Raw genomic sequence first — 24,813 nt, forward strand, 5'->3', positions numbered from 1 at the left:
ACCAACCGATCCAAGTCCAGTCGCAGCACCGGCTCAGCGATTCGGATCCAGCAATCCAGCAATCCATACAAGTCCCCTCGTCACCTCACATCCACAACCGATCCAAATCTAGTCACAGCATCAGTGCAATGATTCGGATCCTCGGCAATACGAACTCCACCAACCGTACAACTCCACCGACCGATCCGAGTCCAAATCGCAGCACCAGCTCAACGATTCGGATCCTGGGCAATACAAAACTTCTTCGACTGATCTTTCACAAATAAACCCCACTGGTGCTTACACCTCAGCCCGGTTTGAACTAGTTGCATCGGCGCTTACGAATACAGTGGAACTTAGGATTCAGATCTTCAGCCTTACGTGTATTAAAGCATTAACATTCACAGACACGCATGTCATCATAACTCCTTGCAATCGCTGCAAGACACGCATCTCATCATAACTCCTTGCAATCGCTGCAAGACATGCATCTCATCATGACTCCTTGCAATCGCTGCAAGACACACATCTCATCATAACCCCTTGCAATCGCTGCAAGACACGCATCTCATCATGTCTCCTTGCAATCGCTGCAAGACACGCATCTCATCATGACTCCTTGCAATCGCTGCAAGACACGCATCTCATCATGACTCCTTACAATCGCTGCAAGACACGCATCTCATCATGACTCCTTGCAATCGCTGCAAGACACGCACCTCATCATGACTCCTTGCAATCGCTGCAAGACATGCATCTCATCATGACTCCTTGCAATCGCTGCAAGACATGCATCTCATCATAACTCCTTGCAATCACTGCAAGACACGCATCTCATCATAACTCCTTGCATTTGCTGCAAAAAAAAAAAAAAAAACACGCATCTCAGCATATACCCATTTTGCAATCTCTGTAAAATATGCATCTCAGTACAAACTCCTTGCAATTGCTACAAATACACGCATCTTAGTGTTTACCCACTTGCAATCACTGCAAAACACGCGTCTCAGCATATACCCATTTTTGCAATTGCTGCAAAACACGCATCTCAGTATAAACTCCTTGCAATCGCTGCAAAACACGCATCTCAGCATTTACCCATTTTTTGCAGTCACGGCAAAAAACACGCATCTCAGTATATACCCCTTGCAATCGCTGCAAAAACACGCATCTCAGTATATACTTCTTGCAATCGCTGAAAAAACACGCATCTCAGCATATACCCATTTGCAATCGCTGCAAACATGCATCTCAACATATATATGCAAGCACACTCAGTGGCGCTCATACAGCCCACTTCATCTTTTTTAGTAGCACTTAAAAAACCAGACTCGAGGTGACCCTTATCTCACGCTTCCTAGTGTTTCTTTCCCAAGTACAAGTTCCTGACTAAATCCTTAAATTAGACGTGCCAGAAATAGCGGATCTGCCCAGATGGAATGAATTTCTCATCAACTGGAATGGTATGTCAATGTTCATTCCGTTAGCATCTCCCTCTTCATCTCAGGTAGTCACGGACGCCGCAGCCTCCACAGGTCCTCGCGTCAATTTTTTGGCTATCTTTGGTTTGAAGGGCCATGGCCATCAGAAATCCTTTTGATTCCCGGCTTCAGTTAGTCCTTTTCTTTGTTTGAACTCTACCCCATTATTGCAGCAGCTCATGTCTGGCGCAGTAACTGGGCAGGACAAACACTGTCGTTTACCACAGACAACCAAGCCACAGCTAGTATTATAAATAAAAGCAGGTTCAACTCGCTGGCCATCATGGCCTTCCTGAGCAGGCTGGTGCAACTATCCCCACAGCACCAAATAATGTTCGCTGCATCTACATCCAAGGCAAATGCAATACTCTGGCCGACGCACTACCCGTTTTAAACTTTGCGTTATTCTTTCGCAGGGATCTGGAACCGACCCGACCATGTTTCTTCTCCCACATTGGTCATAGCTAACCTCAGATTAAAACAAACACCTTCACAATGCTACCCGCCTTATTAATCTATCATTTTCTCACAACGCCCTGAAGGCCTACCGTACTGCCTGGAAAATCCATGACAGGTTCCTAGCCTCAAAACCTGGGGCAGTATCAGGAGATTTCCATCACATCCTGGCCTTCATATCATCTTGCCACACACAGTTGGCATTTTCACACTATACCATTAGTCTCTACTTAGCTGGCATCCAGCATTTCATCTCCTTACAAAATCCTACCAAACCATCTTTGGTTGCCGCCCATGCGGTCAAGTCTATACTGCACGGTAGTCACAGACAACTCCAAATCTACAGTAAACGCCTACCTGCGACCAGCGCCATATTCCGAGACAGGTCTACCATCCTGTCACATTCCCCTTTGGGTTAATTTCAGCCCGGTCGTTCACGCAGCCATCTACCTGGCTTTCTGCGGTTTCTTATGCCCCAGTGAATTCGCGGTCACCGGCCCCAGTAACATGTTACATAGAGCCCACCTGACACGCCACCAAAGTTACTTTATCCGGCACCTCATGGTGTCCGAAGCACAACAGTCTGGTCCCGGTATAGATATCATACTTCCCAGACTCGTAACGCCTGGTGCCCCGTGGCCATTCTAGACCAGTTATTAGCTCATCTGCCTGACCTCTCGGAGGGCAGCCATTACTACCGTTCCCTACTAGCCCTCTAAGTAGCAACCAGTTCACTAGACACGTTAGAAATCTTTTGCCCAACTTAGGCCTTGACCCCGGACAATTCTCTGGAAATTCTTTCGCATTGGAGTAGCATCAGCAGCCTCACGAAATGGGGTCCCGGACCACGTCATCAAGAAGATGGGCAGGTGGAAATTCGCTTGCTTCGCTCGATACATTCCCAATCCACAAACAGAAATGTCACAAGCCTTTGGCAAGCTTGCCCTGTAGTATGTCAGTAAACTTAAATCATTACCTCCCTAACCAAGTCTTTTTGCGCCCTTCTCTGGCATACCACCCAGCAGATCTGGGTTTACCATACAGCAGGCCAGGGCACACTTCAGGTCTATTTTATGTTGTTAGTCTTGTGACGTGTTTATGTGCTTCATATCTCTCAGGACGGAGGGCTCCGGCCATAAATAGGAAGGCCGGTTTACTGGCCTGAAGTTATGGGAGGAGCCTGGAGGGTATTTAACCAGACCACCCAGGATGGTCTGTGTCGGTTCCAGTGCGCGGTACCCACCCACCCATTCCCCTTCTTGGGGTACTTCTCTTCAAACAATTTCTCTACAGAAACATCCATTACTTTCTTAAGGTATGCGCCCTTCTCTGGCATACCACCCAGCAGATCTGGGTTTACCATACAGCAGGCCAGGGCACACTTCAGGTCTATTTTATGTTGTAAGTCTTGTGACGTGTTTATGGGCTTCATATCTCTCAGGACGGAGGGCTCCGACCATAAATATATATATATATATATATATATATATATATATATATATATATATATATATATATATATATATATATATATATATATATATATATATATTTTAAATTTTATTATTTTATATTCTATCTTATTGTTTTTTTTAGAAAAACGTTTTCTATTTTTTTCAAATTCGATTCGAATTTGTCTTCGATTTCGATTCGAATATGTTTTCGAATTCGTTCCTTTTTTTTCGGATTCCTTTAAATTCTTTACTTTTCTAATTCGGAAATTCGGATGCATCCGAATTTCCGAATAATGAAAAATTCGTCCGAATTTCGATTCTGAACAAAACGAAATGCACATGTCTAGTCGCTGAACAACACAGCGATAATCTCTCTAAAAATGTTATGGACTTGTTAGCAAGGGATCGCTTTAACAAAATGGGGGGTGGGGGGTTAATTGCTGCAATAACATAATAAAATGGCCCATGTTTCATCAGCCTTGAGGAGTGTTTATAGTCAGTTTTATTTTTAGTGTAGAGAAGAGTTATGCTATCTGGGAATATCACCCTTTCTATTTAATGACCATTATCACTCAGACAGAAAGTGCTGAGTAATAAAAAAATTTAGTTGTCACCAGAACAAAAGGTAGGAGAAATCTTCTAAGCTTGGGTTCACATTGGAGCGATTTGGCATGCGATTGGACATGCCAAAGCGCATTGCAAATTGGCGGCAATTGCCGGTAATGGCACCGTCCAAATCGGATTTCCAAAAGTAGTTTCTGTACTACTTTTGGCGACATCGGGGTGCGATTTGTATAAACATCTATACAGCAACCCGCATAGATGTTTCTGAAATTGCCTCCAAAGTCGGGACTGACATTCGGTTATGAAATTGTGGGAGTTCAGCTGAACTCACACAGTTTACTTCCCGCTGTCAGTGTGAACCTGGGCTAAAGGAGACATCGGTACTGGCACAACTAACAGGTGAGAAAAGTGATCTCCATCAACTAGAAGCACCAAACACTCCTTAGGACCAGTATATGTCTTTGCAAAAGAGATGAAAATATCTGTAAAAATGTCCTTTGCTATTGGAGCATTAAACACACTTTCTGCAGCTTTGATCTGACTGTTTGTGGACCAGCAATCACTGCATATGTGTTCTGACAAACACAGGAGGTCAGATGAGATGAAATGAGTGATACATGCAGGGTTACAAATGAATTTAATAAAATCACCATTACCATGTAATACCAATATGTATCCATGTGTAACAAGGGGTTACATTCTGTGTTACATTTATTGACAGGTTCATTTATATTTACCCTACAGATTTGTGGAAGTAGGTACAATGATTAAAACAAACAAGTAGTATAGTAATAAGAGAGATTTACTTAAAGATGTATTACAGATGATAAAATACAGATAAATACAACATTCAATCCAGGGGAGTCACAATCTCATTAGAAATGAGATACCTGGAGGCGAAAGTCAACTTGATTCGGACTTTCTCTTCTTCAGTCCTGAATCAAACCTCAAACTGGCCCTGGCCTCCCAGTCATATTTATATGGCAGAGAAAACAATAGTTACAACTGATGAAAAGCAGATGTCTCATGCATTAAGCATGTTGTATATAGATAGAAATGATTACTCATAAAACTATTACTAAGTTTCTTGTAAATCAATAACTAAAGCTATACATAAATATAGACCCGTACTACACTATGTTACCTTGTTTTAGTTGTCCTTGGGCTGGTCTGGGTTCTCCCTTTTTATTTGCATTTTGTTGAATGTGATGTGAAGTTCCTGGAACGTGAAACAAATGAGCCCCAAGCAGATGGCATTAACAGGATTTTTGACTTAGTAATAAAATCAATCATTCTAATTGGGTTATATGAAGCTACCTTCAGGCGAGTAGACACTTGCAAAAAGCTGTAGAAAACAGCTGTAGGGACATCCTGCTATATAACCTCTCCTACTCCCAGCTAGCCTCAGTTTTGTAGCAAGCATAAGGGAGATCATAAAGAACACAGGGGAGGGATTTGTGTCCGGTACTGTGCTCCAGGAAACCAGTTTTACTGATAAGGCAAAATCCTATTTTCACAGTCATTGAGAACAATACACAGGCTCTATACATGTTACAACTGGGACATCCAAAAGCAGTCCAACCGAGGGGTGGGCAATAGAGCTACTAACACCAACAGACCCCCCCCCCCAAAAAAACAAAAACATAAACATCTCAGGACAATTAAAAAAACTGAGCGCAACATGTAGCACCTTACTATTGAAGCTGACCTAGTGCCCCCAGTGGAATATTTCCCCTCTATTGCTGTTCTGGAGACAACCCAAAATTTGGGATTATATTTCAGCTTTACTCTCAATGATAACCATTACAAGGGCAAATAGAGAGGGTAAATCTCCCGAATAGGGACACACACACACAGCAATAAAACCTGACAGGTGTTCCAATTCCCCTCCACTCTATTCAAAACTAAAAAAAACCTTTACTTTGAGTTCTTCCTTAAAAGGAGATCATCCAGGTTCTACAACATGAGCATGCAGCATAGCCAAAACTGAGGCAAGGACCTTGGTGAAGACCCCGGGAGCTGTGAACAGACCAACAGGAAAGGGTGAGAAATTGGTATTGCCGATACCCTCTGCAAACTGCAGATAGCATTGATATGATCATAATATGGAAATGTGCAAATAAGCATCCAAGATGTCCACTGAGAACAGAAAATCTACTGGAAGAAGGGAGGCCATGACTCCCTTGGAAATGACACTGTGGACCCAGATGTATGAGATTTTCTTGGACCAGAAGGCTTACAGATATCCCCCCACTTTGAGAAATCTGGGTGTCCCATAACTGTGAAGAGGCTTTGGTGCTCGCCTTGACTAGTTTGGAGGACCATGACTGCTTATAAAAGTGCATTCCCATCTTAGACCTGGCATTGGAGGCCTGAGAGGGATGAAAGGAACCCTCCCTGACTCAGGAGTAGAAAATTTACTGGTAGAAGTGCAAGCATTTTTATTCTGGAGGAGAAGATTACCTATAACCCCTTGTGATCTCTTTGATGTACTTATGCAAGGAGGGCCAAAACTGGCATTCGAAGAGACCTTCAAAGGGTAACCACTTAAGGCGTTTCTTGCATGGGAGTTCAGCTGGCCAGTATTTAAGCCAGAGATTCCTGTGCATGTGGATCAAGAGAAGAACTGGGGGTGTGGCTTGGCGTGCGGCTTAGATGGCAGCATTCTAGAGGAGCTCCGTTAGACACACAGCCTTACAGCCTGATACCCGTCCATACAGCCGTCTATGCCGGGCAGAAAGCTATACAGCACCCCTAAGACCTGTCCTCACCATGGACAACCACCATCCGCTGCTCGGAACATCACGGATCTGTTTAAACAGAAATCTGCAGTGGGCCGCAGCATGGCCGGTCCCAAGATGGCACTGACTCAGCATAGTGAGCACCATGAGGAGGATTTCAGTGGTGAATTAGCGCAGGAGGACACAGGTAGGGGGAAAGCCAGATCAAACAAGCCCCTGACTTATGCGACACGTCCTGCTTCACAGCTATTACAGACTTAAAAACAAACCTTGTAGTTCTCACTGAGAAGCTAGCAGCAACGGAGCATGCTGGGAGGCAGAAGGATAAATAACTCCACAGACTGGACAAGGTTACAGTCTCCCATGCACAACACTTTATTGATATGAATAGGCATTTAGAGGACCTCGACAATCGGCACAGGAGGAACAACATCAGGGTCAGAGGGGTCCCGGAATCCGTTGAGAATGATCAAATTGCCCCTGCCCTCCAGAGAATGTTTAACAGCCTATTCGATTTAATTAAATATAATATTAATTTAATATAAGTTTGCCAATAAGGCTGTGTGTGTTATTTTTGGAGGCACACTTTTTTGCCGGTTTTCTCTACATTTAACTGTTTACTCTCTGAGTGGCCGCCTCCTTCTTCCCCACAAAGTGGTCTGGATCTAGGGACACATTCCGGATTTCAGCTCCACTACAGAAATCCTAGATAGGGCTCTATCTAGAGACAGAACATATTTCTCTCTACCTTTCTTCAGTTTCTTTCTTTTCTTTATTTTATGTTTATTTTTAAATTTAAGTTTTATTCAACCACATTGCTCATTTATTACAAGAAGTCTAATCAGCATTTCAGTTTCATTTCAGACATCTTCGGACTAAACCACTCCTGAGTCTTCATCATGGCCTACACCTCACTAGGATGTCGCCCTACTGTGATCTCTCACAATGTTAAAGGGTTAAACATTCCAGCAAAGCGCACCACCCTACTCAGGGAAATTAAACGAGGTAAGCCACATTTTGTGTTGTTGCAAGAGACACACTTTAAGACGCATCAGGTACCTAGACTCACTGACTCAACTTTCACCAGAGTGTTTCATGCCACTAATGATCACACCAAGTTAAAGGGGGTCTCCATTCTAATAAACAAAGACGCTCCCTTTGAATTGGTGGAACAAATGGTGGACCCAGAAGGCAGATTTTTATTTATAAAAGGGAAATATGAAGGTACATCTTTTACTATAGCAACTGTCTATTTCCCAAACAAAGCACATTTAACTTTCTGCAAAAACGTAGTCCAACAACTACAGGGGTTCGCTTCAGGCTGTTTAATACTGGGAGGAGACTTCAACATCCCTCTGAATCCATTGACGGACACCTCAAATGGCACTACTAGCATTAGATACAAGATACTTAAACACATTAAAAAGCTCCTGCATTCCCTTCAGTTGGTGGACTCCTGGAGATTTCTCAACCCTGGCGGTCGAGACTTCACCTTTTACTCGAACCCACACAAGAAATATAGCCAGTTGGACTATCTCTTTATCACACAACCTGATCTTCCTGCCCTCACAGAAGCCCATATAGGGGTACAGTCCATTTCGGATCATGCCCCCATAGCTTTAACGTTAGACTTGACCAACTTACCTCCAAAATCCCAGACCTGGAGACTGAACTCCTCCATAATATCAGGCCCGCTTCTCTTGCCCAAGTTGACAGACACCCTCAAAGACTATTTTACCCAAAACAACACACCAAAGACAGACCCCTTAATAATTTGGGAGGCCCATAAATGCTCAGTGAGGGGTAAATTGATAAGAATGGGTTCTCAACGTAAAAGGCAAAGAGAGAATTAAATTAAAACACTATCAGATCGTATCCACAAACTTAAATCCTTACACAAACAATCCCTGTCGGTCAAATCTGCCACAGAACTGTTAGCCACTAGGAAAGAGCTGCAGCAAATTCTTGATAACAGGACCAAACGTTTCCTGTTTTTCAAGAAAAAACTGTACTATGAGTCAGGCAACAAATCAGGTAGAACTTTAGCTAGAGCACTTCGAGATCATACGTATGGCAACGCCATTTTGGGCATCAGATGAGCACAAGGCTCACTGGATGTTACCACAGCAGCAATTGCGAAACATTTTCACTCATTCTATACCGATCTTTATAAACTCCCCCAACAACACAGACAACCAGGAATGGTAGGAGACAGGACTCAGATCATACAAGATTTTCTGAATAAGTGTGGACTCCCTTCACTTGACAACGTAGATGCTAATTTCCTTTGAATGCCCGATAGATTCAACAGAAATCAGGGGTGCCATCAAGCATCTGAAACTTGGCAAAAGTCCAGGACCAGATGGTTCCACAGCCATTTATTATAAAACTTTCATAGACCTGCTGACGGACCCATTGGCGGCGGCTTTGAACTCCATGTCCAAACCCAGAGAGGTGATCCCAGATCTGCTCTCTGCCTTCATAACGGTAGTGCCGAAACCGGGCAAGGACCCCTCGGAATGTGCAAGCTATAGCCCTATATCATTGCTTAACCTGGATATAAAAATATTTGCAAAGATACTCGCCAACAGAATGAGATCCCATTTACAACAGCTGATCGGACCTGAACAGGCCAAAGACAATGTAATTAAGTCATTACTTCTGATCTATTCGGCCAGATCACATAACTCCGAAGGCCTTCTCCTGTCCACGGACGCGGAGAAGGCCTTCAAACGCGTGACATGGGACTACATGTTGGCAACATGTGGCCACGTGGGCCTGGGCACCAAGATGTTGGCGTGGATCTCAGCTCTATATCAAAATCCCACAGCGAAGCTAAAAACAAACGGCACACTTTCCGAGAAGGTCCACATTACGAATGGAGTGAGACAGGGTTGTCCTCTTTCCCCTCTCCTATTTATAATGTCTCTGGAACCATTTATCAGAACGATCAATGCTGATCCTTCCATAACCGGTTTCCGAGTGTCGGACAGGGAGTTCAAGGTAGCTGCCTACGTGGACGATCTATTATTCTTCCTAACTAATCCCCATGTCACTATCCCTAACTTGTCTAAAGCGTTCGCACACTATGGGTATGTGTCCAATCTAGAGATAAATTACTCCAAATCGGAAGCTATGAATGTAACTCTGAATGAATGAAAAATTTATAGAATGAATGAAAAATTTATAGAGCGCTGCAATGCGAACTGAATCGCCTCAAGGCGCTAAAGGCGCTAACTCTATCGGAACGCACTCTAAGGGCCACAGTGGAGAACTCCCCCTTTAAGTGGGACTCTAAGTCCCTGAAATACTTGGATATTAAATTAACACCTCAAATCACCTCAATTTACGAACACAATTTCCCATCTCTACTTCAAAACATTGAAAGAGACTTAGCTAAATGGCATGCCAGAACCTTTTCTTGGTTTGGCCGTGCGGCCATTGTTAAAATGACCACCCTTCCCAGGCTTCTTTACTTCAAGCGCACTTTACCAATTAAACTACCAAGTAACATGTTCGCTTCCTTGCACTCAATGCTTCTGAGATTCATCTGGGCACATAAAAGAACCAATTCATTAATCTAGAATAATAATGTATTTTAACAGCATTTGACTAGTATCAGATGTATTTTTCTACACCCACATGCTGGAGAGTTTGCCACTCCCCAACTCCAACATGTGTTGGGACAATGTAAAATAAAATATGTTAATAGACTGTCAAATAATCATATGGTGATTATATATATAGTTTGATGTGCCATAACCATTAAACACCATTGACAAATTGTGGTTAATAATTAAAATTACTGGGATCCATAATATATTGATAACAGAGGTGTAGAAAAAATGTGAATGTGAAAAAATGTGAAAAAATAAATAAAAATGTAAATAAAAGTTGAAAATGTGAAAGAATGTATGGAAGAATATGAGAGAAACTGTGACTGTGTGTATCTTATGTGTATATGAGTATGTGTGTGAGATGTGTATGTGAATGTGTGTGTGGAATGTGTGTAGGGTGACCGGATCAATATAAAATAAACCAGTGAAATAAATAAAATAATGAAATAAAATAATGAAATAAACACAAGCATAAAAAAGGGGATGATGAAAAGTGTAACAAAAGAGTGACAAATAAAATGACTGAGATGAGTGAAGATGTATGTAATGAAATAAGATGTGTGTGAGAACGTTAATCAGTATATATGTATACCCCATATAGTAATAATGTATGTTAAATAACCATATGCAATAGTAAGGGAAAACAACAATACTAATGGCCTTGAAAAATGTGGAGATATACATCAGGCATTTGTACACTGATAGAAAAATAAAGTATACTGGATGTAGTACTTACATGGGTTCCAATTCTATATATGTGTATAGGAGGGACTTAGCCGGAATCACTGTAGAATCCGGGTGAGGTGAGATGCTTAAATTGGGTCTATGCCTATAAGCATCAGGTGTCAACTCCTTCTCCCCCCTCCTCCCCTGATTAGCCATACCGCCAAACATGGCGGCCACCGTGTGGCTCCCTCGGCGTTCCTGTGAGCGTGAGCTCCGGCCGCTGCCGTCACCCCATCGCAATCTCGTGACGCCATGACCTCATGACGCACAAAGTCACGCATGCGCATGGGGCCATAAGGCGTCTGGCGGTGATCAAGGGACGCCGCTGGCATGGTAACGCTCCCTCTGGTGGCCAGAGATGGGAAAACAGGCCCCGAGAGAGCATGAGGGGGGAGGTGCAAAAGTTTGCACATCTCTCCACCGTGTCGGGAAGCCGCTCTAGGGGCTGGCCCCCACCCCAGGGGGGGAAGGGGGAAAAACGAAGAGGGGACCATGTGCACACATGTACACACTAAATACCTACATATGGATCTGAAAGATACAGACATTATACCATCATAAATACCCAAATATGGATGGGTTACATAAAGGTTAATGTGTTTTTCAAACATTGAATTAAGTAATGCAATTTGTAATTAGTAAAGAGCAGTGGGCTTAAGGAGTAAATGGGGTCATACCTAAAAGTTACAATGGGTGTTAAAGTGAGTTGAACCAAAATTTGTATTTTTGGATCAATATATCTTGGACAATCCTGTTAGGAAGGGGAACATACAAAAAAAAAATACAAATTTTGGTTCAACTCACTTTAACACCCATTGTCACTTTTAGGTATGACCCCATTTACTCCTTAAGCCCACTGCTCTTTACTAATTACAAATTGCATTACTTAATTCAATGTTTGAAAAATACATTAACCTTTATGTAACCCATCCATATTTGGGTATTTATGATGGTATAATGTCTGTATCTTTCAGATCCATATGTAGGTATTTAGTGCGTACATGTGTGCACATGGTCCCCTCTTTGTTTTTCCCCCTCCCCCCGTGGGGTGGGCGCCAGCCCCTAGAGCGGCTTCCCGGCACGGTGGAGAGATGTGCAAACTTTTGCACCTCCCCCTCATGCTCTCTCGGGGCCTGTTTTCCCATCTCTGGCCACCAGAGGGAGCGTTACCGTGCCAGCGGCGTCCCTTGATCACCGCCAGACGCCTTATGGCCCCATGCGCATGCGTGACTTCGGCCCCGCGTGCGTCATGAGGTCATGGCGTCACGAGATTGCGATGGGGTGACGGCAGCGGCCGGAGCTCACGCTCACAGGAACGCCGAGGGAGCCACACGGTGGCCGCCATGTTTGGCAGCATGGCTAATCAGGGGAGGAGGGGGGAGAAGGAGTTGACACCTGACACTTATAGGCATAGACCCAATTTAAGCATCTCACCTCACCCGGATCCTACAGTGATTCCGGCTGAGTCCCTCCTATACAGATATATAGGATTGGAACCCATGTAAGTACTACATCCAGCATACTTTATTTTTCTATCAGTGTACAAATGCCTGATGTATATCTCCACATTTATCAAGGCCATTAGTATTGTTGTTTTCCCTTACTATTGCATATAGTTATTTAACATACATTATTACTATATGGGGTATACATATATACTGATTAACGTTCTCACACACATCTTATTTCATTACATACATCTTCACTCATCTCAGTCATTTTATTTGTCACTCTTTTGTTACACTTTTCATCGTCCCCTTTTTTATGCTTGTGTTGCACTTCACTGCATAGGTGTGCGCAGCCTATTGCATTAGGGTGTGCAACCTAAATCTCAAACACACATGCATGTGTGTGTGTCTACATATATATGACCCAGGCAAATTGATCTCTCTGCCGGCACAGTGAAAGAGAAGAGCATAGACATTTCTCTTATGGCAGAGCCGGTAAGAGGTAGATCTTTCACAAGTTCCTGCTGCTACACAGAGCGATAATACTAATGTGCATGGGGTATTAGGGTGTGCCTGGGCACACCTGGCACACCCTGTGCGCACGCCTATGCTTCACTGGTTTATTTTGATCCGGTCACCCTACACACATTCCACACACACATTCACATACACATCTCACACACATACTCACACTCACACACACACATAATATACACACAGTCACAGTTTCTCTCATATTCTTCCATACATTCTTTCACATTTTCAACTTTTATTTACATTTTTATTTATTTTTTCACATTTTTCACATTTTTTCACATTCACATTTTTTCTACACCTCTGTTATCAATACATTATGGATCCCAGTAATTTTAATTATTACCCACCATTTCTCAATGGCGTTTAATGGTTATGGCACATCAAACTATATATATAATCACAATATGATTATTTGACAGTCTATTAACATATTCCATTTTACATTGTCCCAACACATGTTGGAGTTGTGGAGTGGCATACTCTCCAGCATGTGGGTGTAGAAAAATACATCTGATACTAGTCAAATGCTGTTAAAATACATTATTATTCTAGATGATTGAATTACTCATTTAATCATCATAGGTGTCCTCCATTCTCTTTCCCGCCCCTGGGGGCTCCTATGTGTGACTCCTTGCAAGCCCCTCTTTTTCGGCTGGTTCCCACCCGGGTGAGAGGAGGGGGGTTCTATACGAGGATTCCGGATCTGTGCACTTATGTTCACACTCTCTGGTTACGAGTCATTTCCCCTCTCTTGAGTGGTAAATATATCTTTATTTTTATTCATAATAGATGTTGGTACCTTGTTAGAAGGTCAGAAATATATTATTTTTCTGCTATGTCTCATCAGAGTACAAATTTCCCTGAAGAAGACCACGATTGGTCGAAACGCGTCGGGGTACTCATATGGATGACAAACTACCTTTTGTAATACAATGTATCTTATCATTGACCATTTGTATGGTATTTGTCATTACTGTCTGTAACCAGAATGTACATAATTTTTACAATTCCTTCATTGAAGTATATTTCTTATGTGATTATTAACCAGAGACTACAAACTTGATGATTTTAGAATTCGATCCGATTGTATATTTATTGTAAAATTAAAAACAAGAATTAATTGTATAACATTGTCATTGCCTTGACTTACACACTTTGTCGCCTAAACCCCCCCCCCCGGGAGAACTTTTTCTTTTTCTTTTTGTAAACATTGGGGTGTGCGACTCTTGGACTCTATTCACATGCGTTTTCTCTTTTTCACAGATGAATTTAATAAAATCACCATTACCATGTAATACCAATATGTATCTATGTTACCTTGTTTTAGTTGTCCTTGGGCTGGTCTTGGTTCTCCCTTTTTATTTGCATTTTGTTGAACGCGATGTGAAGTTCCTGGAACGTGAAACAAATGAGCCTCAAGCAGATGGCTTTAAAAAATAGGATTTTTGACTTAGTAACAAAAACAATCATTATAATTGGGTTATATGAAGCTACCTTCAGGTGAGTAGACACTTGCAAGGAGCTGTAGAAAACAGCTGTAGGGACATCCTGCTTTATAACCTCTCCTACTCCCAGCTAGCCTCAGTTTTGTAGCAAGCATAAGGGAGATCATAAAGAACACAGGGGAGCGATTTGTGTCTGGTACTGTGCTCCAGAAAACCAGTTGCTCCAGAAAACCAGTTTTACTGATAAGTCCAGATCCTATTTTCTTAGTCATTGAGAACAATACACAGGCTCTATACTTGTTACAACTGGGACATCCAGAGAGCAACTTGTAGCACCTTACTATTGAAGCTGACCTAGTGCCCCCAGTGGAACATTTCCCCTCCATTGCTGTACTGGTGACAACCAAAAATTTGGGATTTTATTTCAGTTTTACTCTCAATGATCTCCATCAACTAGAAGCACCAAACACTCCTTTGGACCAGTATATGTCTTTGCAAAAGAGATGAAAATATCTGAAAAATGGCCTTTGCTATTGGAGCATAAAACACATAACTTTCTGCAGCTTTGATCTGACTGCTCATGGACCAGCAATCATTGCATGTATGTTCTAAAAAACACAGGAGGTCATATGGGATGAAACGAGTGATACATGCAGGGTTACAGAAGAATTTAATAAAATCACCATTACCATGTAATACCGATATGTATCTATGTTACCTTGTTTTAGTTGTCCTTGGGCTGGTCTGGGTTCTCCCTTTTTATTTGCATTTTGTTGAACGTGATGTGAAGTTCCTGGAACGTGAAACAAATGAGCCTCAAGCAGATGGCATTAGAAAATAGGATTTTTGACTTAGTAATAAAATTAATCATTATAATTGGGTTATTTGAAGCTACCTTCAGGTGAGTAGACACTTGCAAAAAGCTGTAGAAAACAGCTGTAGGGACATCCTGCTATATAACCTCTCCTATTCCCATCCCAAAAACATCTCTAGAAAATTTTAAAAATCAGAGAGCAACTTGTAGCACCTTACTATTGAAGCTGACCTAGTGCCCCCAGTGGAATATTTCCCCTCTGTTGCTGTTCTGGTGACAACACAAAATTTTGGATTGTATTTCAGTTTCACTCTCGATGATAACCATTACAAGGGCAAATGGAGAGGGTAAATCTCCCTAATAGGGACACACACAGCAATAAAAACCTGACAGGTGTTAAAATTCCCCTCCACTCTATTCAAAACTAAAAAAACTTTACTTTTAGTTATTCCTTAATAGGAGATCATCCATGTTCTACAACATGAGCATGCAGCATAGCCAAAACTGAGGTAAGGACCTTGGTGAAGACCCAGGGGGCTGGGAACAGACCAAAAGGAAAGAATAAGAAATTGGTATTGCCGATCCGCTACTGCAAACAGAAATAGCATTGATGGGGTCGTAATATGGAAATGTGCAAATAAGCATCCAAGATGTCCATTGAGAACAGAAAATCCACTGGAAGAAGGGAGGCAATAACTCCATTGGAAATGACACTGTGGACCCAGGTGTATGAGATTTTCTTGGACCAGAAGACTTACAGACATCCCCCCACTTTAAGAAATGTGGGTTCCCCATCACTGTGAAGAGGCTTTGGTGCTCGCCTAGGTTGGAGGACCATGGCTGCTTATAAAAATGCATTCCCATCTTAGACCTGGCATTGGAGGCCTGGGAGGGATGAAAGGAACCCTCACTGACTCAGGAGTAGAAAATTTACTGGTAGAAGTGCAAGCATTTTTATTCCGGAGGAGAAGATTACCCATAACCCCTTGTGATCTATTTGATGTACTTATGCAAGGAGGGCCAAAACTGGCATTCAAAGGGACCTTCAAAGGGTAACCCCTGAAGGCATTTCTTGCATGGGAGTTCAGCTGGCCAGTATTTAAGCCAGAGATTCCCGTGCATGTGGATAAAGAGAAGAACTGTCCCGGTGATTTGGCAAAGTGTATCTGCCAGGCCATTTCACCCAGTAGTATAAAACCATAGATAGCAGTTCTCACTGATTGTGAATAGTAGCATCCCATAAGGATGGAGCTAGGATTTTGGGCTATGCACTTAATCCAGAAAGCACTGGTCTGGCAGACAGCCATAGAAACAAATGCAGGTTGTATGGCAGGGGCCACTAATGAAAAGAGAACTTTAAAGCACTTGTCTACAAGCCTTTGAACATGGCATTTTGCTCCACAGGGGCTGTGGGGGTCTTGCTAAACATGGAATGGCAGGCTCTACCCTGGAAACATCCACTTACATAGGAAACGTTCCTTAATAGGACACTATTGTGTGAAACATTTTGTAGAAGTAAAAACCGTTTCTGAGTGAAGCCAATACCCACAGGACAGGCTAAGAGTGAGTGGACTGGGAAGGTCTTGGCTGGTTTAGGTAATTTAAGGGACACCATATTAGATGACCGAGATTGCTCCAACCCTAAGCAAAAGCATAACGCATATAGCACCAATAAGGGTAACTATGGAATCCTTCAGGTGTGTCACCATGATCTGATTCCATAGAAATAAAGAGATCATCCTCAACTGCCACCTCCTCCTCAGGTAATACTTCTGGCTCTAGGGTGAAATCAAAGACTGATTCAGGAGAGCAGGTTGAAGGAGCACAACTGTGTCCTCTACTGTCTATGGCTTTGATAAGACCAAAAATACCATGAAACCTGACATTGTGGCAAAACATTCTTCTCTGGACAAGAATGAGGAAGCGGGAGTGGCAGAAAGGCCACCAAAATGGTCAAAAAATTGATTTATATTGGGGTAACAGTCTGAGGAGAGGATGCTAGGGCTCTGAGTGGATAAATTACCACCCCTATTAGAGCTGAGCTTGAGCCAACAACCACACCTGACCTTTTTTTACTTGTGCTTAAGATCTGCCAGCTTGTAAAAAATTTTTCCATGGGGTACTCACAACCTCAGTGGAAGTAGAGAGAGAGGGTGAGTGCCAAGCATTTGTAGACAGCAGTAACCCAGTGCATGCTGTACACCGCTGTGATGTGCCCACAATAGAAAGACAGGAGATGGTGCCAATTCAAAGTGCCATCCTGGAAAGAGGAAGAGGCATGGCACACAGCTGCAGTAACCCCAATAAAAGCAAAGATTGTGCAAGTACAGAATGCGCTCAGGTGCACTGGGCACCACATGGGGGGAAGTGCACAGGCACAGTAGCCCTGTTATCAGCCTGGTGCTCCCAGGTCTCTTTAGTGAAATTGTCTGCGAAGTCGGGACTGACATGCTGGAATGAAATTGTGCGAGTTCAGCTGAACTCACACAATTTACTTCCCACTGTCAGTGTGAACCTAGGCTAAAGGAGACATTGTTCCTGGCACAACTGTCTAACAGGTGAGAAAAGTGATCTCCATCAACTAGAAGCACCTAACACTCCTTTGGACCAGTATATGTCTTTGCAAAAGAGATGAAAATATCTGAAAAATGTCCTTTGCTATTGGAGCATCAAACACATAACTTTCTGTAGCTTTGATCTGACTGCTCATGGACCAGCAATCACTGCATGTATGTTCTAAAAAACAAAGGAGGTCATATGGGATGAAACAAGTGATACATGCAGGGTTACAGATGAATTTAATAAAATCACCATTACCATATAATACCAATATGTATCTATGTTACCTTGTTTTAGTTGTCCTTGGGCTGGTCTGGGTTCTCCCTTTTTATTTGCATTTTGTTGAACGTGATGTGAAGTTCCTGAAACGTGAAACAAATGAGCCTCAAGCAGATGGTATTAAAATAATAGGATTTTTGACTTAGTAATAAAATCAATCATTATAATTGGGTTATATGAAGCTACCTTCAGGTGAGTAGACACTTGCAAAAAGCTGTAGAAAACAGCTGTAGGGACATAAGGCTATATAACCTCTCCTACTCCCAGCTAGCCTCAGTTTTGTAGCAAGCATAAGGGAGATCATAAAGAACACAGGGGAGGGATTTGTGTCTGGTACTGTGCTCCAGAAAAACAGTTTTACTGATAAGTCCAGATCCTATTTTCTTAGTCATTGAGAACAATACACAGGCTCTATACTTGTTACAACTGGGACATCCAAAAGCAGTCCAACCAAGGGGCGGGCAATAAAGTTAATAACACCAACAGACCCACAAAAGAAAAACATCTCAAGAAAACTAAAAAAAACAGAGAGCAACTTGTAGCACCTTACTATTGAAGCTGACCTAGTGCCCCCAGTGGAATATTTCCCCTCTATTGCTGTTCTGGTGACAACCCAAAATTTGGGATTGTATTTCAGTTTCACTCTCGATGATAACTATTACAAGGGCAAATAGAGAGGGTAAATCTCCCCAATAGGGACACACAGCAATAAAAACCTGACAGGTGTTCCAATTCCCCTCCACGCTATTCAAAACTAAAAAAACGTTAATTTTAGTTATTCCTTAAAAGGAGATCATCCAGGTTCTACAACATGAGCATGCAGCATAGCCAAAACTGAGGCAAGGACCTTGGTGAAGACCCAGGGGGCTGTGAACAGACCAAAAGGAAAGAGTAAGAAATTGGTATTTCCGATCCCCTACTGCAAACTGCAGATAGCATTGATGGGGTCGTAATATGGAAATGTGCAAATAAGCATCCAAGAAGTCCATTGAGAACAGAAAATCCACTGGAAGAAGGGAGGCAATGACTCCCTTGGAAATGACACTGTGGACCCAGGTGTATGAGATTTTCTTGGACCAGAAGGCTTACAGACATCCCCCCACTTTGAGAAATGTGGGTTCCCCATCACTGTGAAGAGGCTTTGGTGCTTGCCTTGACTAGTTTGGAGGACCGTGGCTGCTTATAAAAGTGCATTCCCATCTTAGACCTGGCACTGGAGGCCTGGGAGGGATGAAAGGAACCCTCCCTGACTCAGGAGTAGAAAATGTACTGGTAGAAGTGCAAGCATTTTTATTCTGGAGGAGAAGATTACCCATAACCCCTTGTGATCTATTTGATGTAAATATGCAAGGAGGGCCAAAACTGGCATTCACAGGGACCTACAAAGGGTAACCACTCAAGGCGTTTCTTGCATGGCAGTTCAGCTGGCCAGTATTTAAGCCAGAGATTTCCGTGCATATGGATAAAGAGAAGAACTGTCCCGGTGATTAGTGTATCTGCCAGGCCATTTCACCCAGTAGTATAAAACCATAGGTAGCAGTTCTCACTGATTGTGAATAGAAGCATCCCATAAGGATGGAGTTAGGATTTTGGGCTATGCACTTAATCCAGAAAGCACTGGTCTGGCAGACAGCCATAGAAACAACTGCAGGTTGTATGGCAGGGGCCACTAATGAAAAGAGAACTTTAAAGCACTTGTCTACAAGCCTTTGCACATGGCATTTTGCTCCACAGGGGCTGTGGGGGTCTTGCTAAACATGGAATGGCAGGCTCTACCCCGGAAACATCCACTTACATAGGAAACGTTCCTCAATAGGACACTGTTGTGTGAAACATTTTGTAGAAGTAAAAACCTTCTCCGAGTGAAGCCAATACCCACAGGACAGGCTGCCAGTGAGTGGACTGGGAAGGTCTTGGTTGGTTTAGGTAATTTAAGGGACACCATACTAGATAACCTAGATTGCTCCAACCCTAAGCAAACGCATAATGCATATAGCCACAATAAGGGTAACTATGGAATCCTTCATGTGTGTCACCATGATCTGATTCCACAGAAATAAAGAGATCATCCTCAACTGCCACCTCCTCCTCAGGTAATGCTTCTGGCTCTAGGGTGAAATCAAAGACTGATTCAGGAGAGCAGGTTGAAGGAGCACAACTGTGTCCTCTACTGTCTATGGCTTTGATAAGACCAAAAATACCATGAAATCTGACATTGTGGCAAAACATTCTTCTCTGGACAAGAATGAGGAAGCGGGAGTGGCAGAAAGGCCAGCAAAATGGTCAAAAAAATTGATTTACATTGGGGCAACAGTCTGAGGAGAGGATGCTAGGGCTCTGAGTGGATAAATTAACACCCCTATTAGAGCTGAGCTTGAGCCAACAACCACATACATTTTTTTACTTGTGCTTAAGGTCTGCCAGCTTGTAAAAATTTTTTCCATGGGGTACTCACAACCTAAGTGGAAGTAGAGAGAGAGGGTGAGTGCCAAGCATTTGTAGACAGCAGTAACCCAGTACATGCTGTACACCACTGTGATGTGCCCACAATAGAAAGCCAGGAGGTGCCAATTCAAAGTGCCATCCTGGAAAGAGGAAGAGGCATGGCACACAGCTGCAGTAACCCCAATAAAAGCAAAGATTGTGCAAGTACAGAATGCGCTCAGGTGCACTGGGCACCACATGGGGGGAAGTGCACAGGCATAGTGGCACTGTTATCGGCCTGGTGCTCCCAGGTCTCTTTAGTGACTGCTGCAAGGATGTTCAATGGCACCACTCCACATCCCCACAGATGATTTATTCTATAAGGGCATATGGGTTGAACGTTTAAAGGGCTCACGTCCTATACTGACTAATTGATGGCTGGTGTATTGTAACAACAGGGGATATAACCCCCCCTGGCCTTGTCCCCACAATGGGCATACCCCAGCAGGAGTATTTAGGGACAGGGCTCCATTCCAGGCAGACCATAGCCCTGGACCTGTAAAGCGCCCTGTCTTCCCGTGCTGCACAACACGCAAAGGTTCTTGCTCCCAGATTAACCCAGTGCATAGCAGCAATGTTACAGACCAACCTCACATCTTCCATCTAGTAGGGTCAGGGCATGGCCCCCAAAGCTTTGGAATCAATCTAGGAGCCGCATTAGAAACCACAGTGGCTATGGTGCAGCTGTAATCTTGATAGAAGAGTCGTCTTCGTGGACATCACCATCAGAGAGAAATAGAGAGAGAGAAAACCTTCATAGTAAGAAGGTAAGATTCTCCCAATAAAGGTAGGAGGTCCATCACCTAAGGACACTCACAAAAAACTGAACATAATTGGGAATGGGAGGGGGATGTCCCTGCAGCTTCTTTTTTGCCAATGTCCAATCATCTGAAGGTAGCTACACACAATCCAACTGTAATGATTAAAGAACCTGTGCCCTGCACTGTATGACTGAGAAATATGCAGATCAATGTCATTTCATCATCATCATTCAATACCAACATTTATCTATGTTACCTTGTTTTGCTTGTATCTGGTCTGGTTTGGGTTCTCCCTTTTTTTCAACATTTTGTTGAATTTTATGTGCAATTCCTGGAACATGAAGAGTGAGACTCAAGCAGAGTTACTGGTGGCATCAGGAAAAATACGCAGATCAATGTAATTTCATTGTAATGTAATATGCATATTAATCTGTTACCTTGTTTTGGTTCTTCTTGGGATTGACTTGGTCCTCCCATTTTATGCACATTCTGTTCAGTGTTCTGTGACTGTCCTGGAACATCTCTGTCTTTTTGTGTTATTTTCTTTGCTGGGGGTTCAGAGCTTGATACAGTATCATCATTTGGGGTTGCATCCTTAGAACTGATAGACACTTGCATATCTCTCATTCTTTTAGAAGCTTTTAAAAATGCACAAAAACACTTTAGGATATCAAGTTAATTTTCAGCAACACCTAGATTGAAACCATATGTAACACATTAGAAATACATAAAGCCAAAAAAAAAAAAAAAATTTAAAAAAAAAAGGATTTGGGCTCTTCCTGACTTTTTCCATTATTTCAAAAGTTTGATACTAAGAAAAATGGGATTTCTTAAAATGTTTTAATAAGGGGCATCTGAATCAGCCAATAACACAGTTGCTAAATGTTGTACATTCATTAATTGTAACCATATTGCTACACTTAGAGGCTCCTCTCTTCTCTTTTATACTCTGGAGCTCCTGCTGGATTTTGCTTCTAATCCCCTTGTGGAGGCTTTCATTTGTGGATTGACATTTTATGGTTACACAACCTATCACATTGCTATGATCTTTTTATATGGATTATAAACTGAAAGACCTATGAATAAATGGTTGTGGAACGAAACATCTGAGTTTCCATTATTTCTTATGGGGAACTTTGCTTTGATATACAAGTGCTTTGGATTACAAGCATGTTTCCAGAATGAATTATGCTCACAATCCAAGGTTTTACTGTATATGCATTTGTCTTGATTTTGTTAGCTATGTCCTAAAGACTTGTCTGTTAGTCCTAAGTGTTAGCTCTTTTGTATGTGTTATGTTTTGTTTGTTTTTCTGTGCATAAGCAACCTTCACATGATTTTTCCAACTATGGAGTAGATACACTTTCACAGTGCTCTTTATTTGCCTTTATTTTATCTACCCATTTTTTTTTTTTATTATTATTATTGTGTGAACATTTACTGTGTTTCTCAAATAAAGTTGTAACATGTTTTGAAGTGCTTTTTCTGTTTGAGAGGGTGTTTTTTCATGGTAAAGGTGAACTCGGATATCAATCCCCATAGCTTGTGTTAAGTTATTTGCCATCAGACGCAAAGACTTTCCCTGTTTTTATTTTATTTTGGGTTTACTTTGAGGGGGAGTTTACATGCCACAGATTGTACATGAAATGTTAGTGTTGGTTGCAGTCTCCAATGGTTTGAGGCCAGGGGCGGACTGACAACTCATGGGGCCCCCAGGCAATAGGAGATCATGGGGCCCCCTTTGTACCCACCCACACACACATAAGCCACACCCTCACAAAGCCCCACGTATATATTGCACTGCTACATTACATGCATTGGTCACAGAATTTCTCTACTGTATGTTCAAAATAAATATTTAAAGCATTAAGAAAATAAAGAAAAATAAACTCACATTAACCACGTACATTTACTGTGGGGCTGCGTCTCCTGTGAGCAGAATCACATACAGGTACTTGATTCCGCACTTGCGGGTCTGCGTGCTGTTTGACCCGCTGCCGCTGTGATTGGACACACCGAGCGCTAATCAGCGGGCCAGGCGGTCCCGATGTCCGCCGGGCCCCGACGATCGTTTCCAACAAAGGCAGAATGTTGGTCTGCCGATGTAAACAAGTCCCCAGAGAGCCTCCCCCACTTACATCAGGGTCCCCAGAGAGCCTCCTCTTACATCAGGGTCCCCAGAGAACCTCCTCTTACATCATGGTCCCCAGAGAGTCCCCTCCTTACATCTGGGTCTACAGAGAGCCCCTGACCCCCCCTTACATGAGGGTCCCCAGAGAGCCCCTCCCTTACATCAGGGTCCCCAGAGAGCCCCCCCTTACATCAAGGTCTCCAGAGAGCCCCCTCATACCTCAGGGTCCCCAGAGAGCCCCCCATACATAAGGGTCCCCAGAGAGCCCCGCCTTACATCAAAGTCTCCAGAGAGCCCCTCATACATCAGGGTCCACTCCCCAGAGAGCCCCCCATACATCAGGGTCCCCAGAGAGCCCCCCATACATCAGGGTCCCCAAAGAGCCCTCTATACAACAGGGTCCTCAGAGAGCCCCCCATAGATCAGGGTCCCCAGAGAGCCCCCCCATACATCAGGGTCCCCAGAGAGCCACCCATACATCAGGGTCCCCAGAGAGCCCCCCCATACATTAGGGTCCCCAGCGAGCCTCCCATACATCAGGATCCCCAGAGAGCCCCCCATACATCAGGGCCCCCAGAGAGCCCCCCATAGATCTGGGCCCCAAGAGAGCCCCCCATACATCAGGGTGCCCAGAGAGCCCCCTATACATCAGGGTCCCCAGAGAGCCCCCCATAAATCAGGGTCCCCAGAGAGTCCCCATACATCAGTGTCCCCAGAGAGCCTCCCATACATCAGGATCCCCAGAGAGCCCCCCATACATCAGGGCCCCTAGAGAGCCCCCCATAGATCTGGGTCCCAAGAGAGCCCCCCCATACATCAGGGTGCCCAGAGAGCCCCCCATACATCAGGGTCCCCAGAGAGCCCCCATAAATCAGGGTCCCCAGAGAGCCCCCATACATCAGTGTCCCCAGAGAGCCTCCCATACAACAGGATCACCAGAGAGCCCCCCATACATTAGGGCCCCCAGAGAGCCCCCCATAGATCTGGGTCCCAAGAGAGCCCCCCCATACATCAGGGTGCCCAGAGAGCCCCCCATACATCAGGGTCCCCAGAGAGCCCCCCATAAATCAGGGTCCCCAGAGAGCCCCCATACATCAGTGTCCCCAGAGAGCCCCCCCATACATCAGGGTCCCCAGAGAGCCTCCCATACATCAGGGTCCCCAGAGAGCCCCCCATACATCAGGGTCTCCAGAGAGCCCCCATACATCAGGGTCCCCAGAGAGCCCCCCATACATCAGGGTCCCCAGAGAGCCCCCCATACATCAGGGTCCCCAGAGAGCCTCCCCCCATACATCAGGGTTCCCAGACTTACCCCCCCAGAGGTTCCCCTGTACCTG

General features: G+C 43.6%; 2 protein-coding genes across 14 annotated transcripts in view; one reads left to right on the forward strand and one right to left on the reverse strand.

Annotated features, from left to right (window-relative positions):
- Window positions 1-22,824, forward strand: part of LOC141148376 (uncharacterized) — a 107,323-nt gene extending 84,499 nt beyond the window's left edge. For both annotated transcript variants that reach the window (XM_073635808.1, XM_073635807.1), the window contains 2 exons: window positions 7,529-7,680; window positions 13,851-22,824. In XM_073635808.1, coding sequence (XP_073491909.1) covers window positions 7,529-7,554 — 26 coding nt within the window. In that variant the 3' untranslated portion in view covers window positions 7,555-7,680; window positions 13,851-22,824. The remainder of the gene's footprint in view (window positions 1-7,528; window positions 7,681-13,850) is intronic.
- LOC141148375 (uncharacterized) overlaps window positions 1-24,813 on the reverse strand; it is a 96,243-nt gene that overhangs the window by 18,244 nt on the left and 53,186 nt on the right. For 2 of the 12 annotated variants that reach the window (XM_073635795.1, XM_073635793.1), the window contains 6 exons: window positions 21,783-21,983; window positions 21,602-21,676; window positions 18,109-18,183; window positions 15,167-15,241; window positions 14,321-14,395; window positions 5,079-5,153 (listed from right to left, as the gene is read on the reverse strand). In XM_073635795.1, coding sequence (XP_073491896.1) covers window positions 5,079-5,153; window positions 14,321-14,395; window positions 15,167-15,241; window positions 18,109-18,183; window positions 21,602-21,676; window positions 21,783-21,983 — 576 coding nt within the window. The remainder of the gene's footprint in view (window positions 1-5,078; window positions 5,154-14,320; window positions 14,396-15,166; window positions 15,242-18,108; window positions 18,184-21,601; window positions 21,677-21,782; window positions 21,984-24,813) is intronic. The other 10 variants (XM_073635799.1, XM_073635796.1, XM_073635797.1 and 7 more) reach the window with 10 other exon arrangements.

Source organism: Aquarana catesbeiana, linkage group LG06, assembly GCF_042186555.1.
Source record: "Aquarana catesbeiana isolate 2022-GZ linkage group LG06, ASM4218655v1, whole genome shotgun sequence".
Classification (NCBI taxonomy): domain Eukaryota; kingdom Metazoa; phylum Chordata; class Amphibia; order Anura; family Ranidae; genus Aquarana; species Aquarana catesbeiana.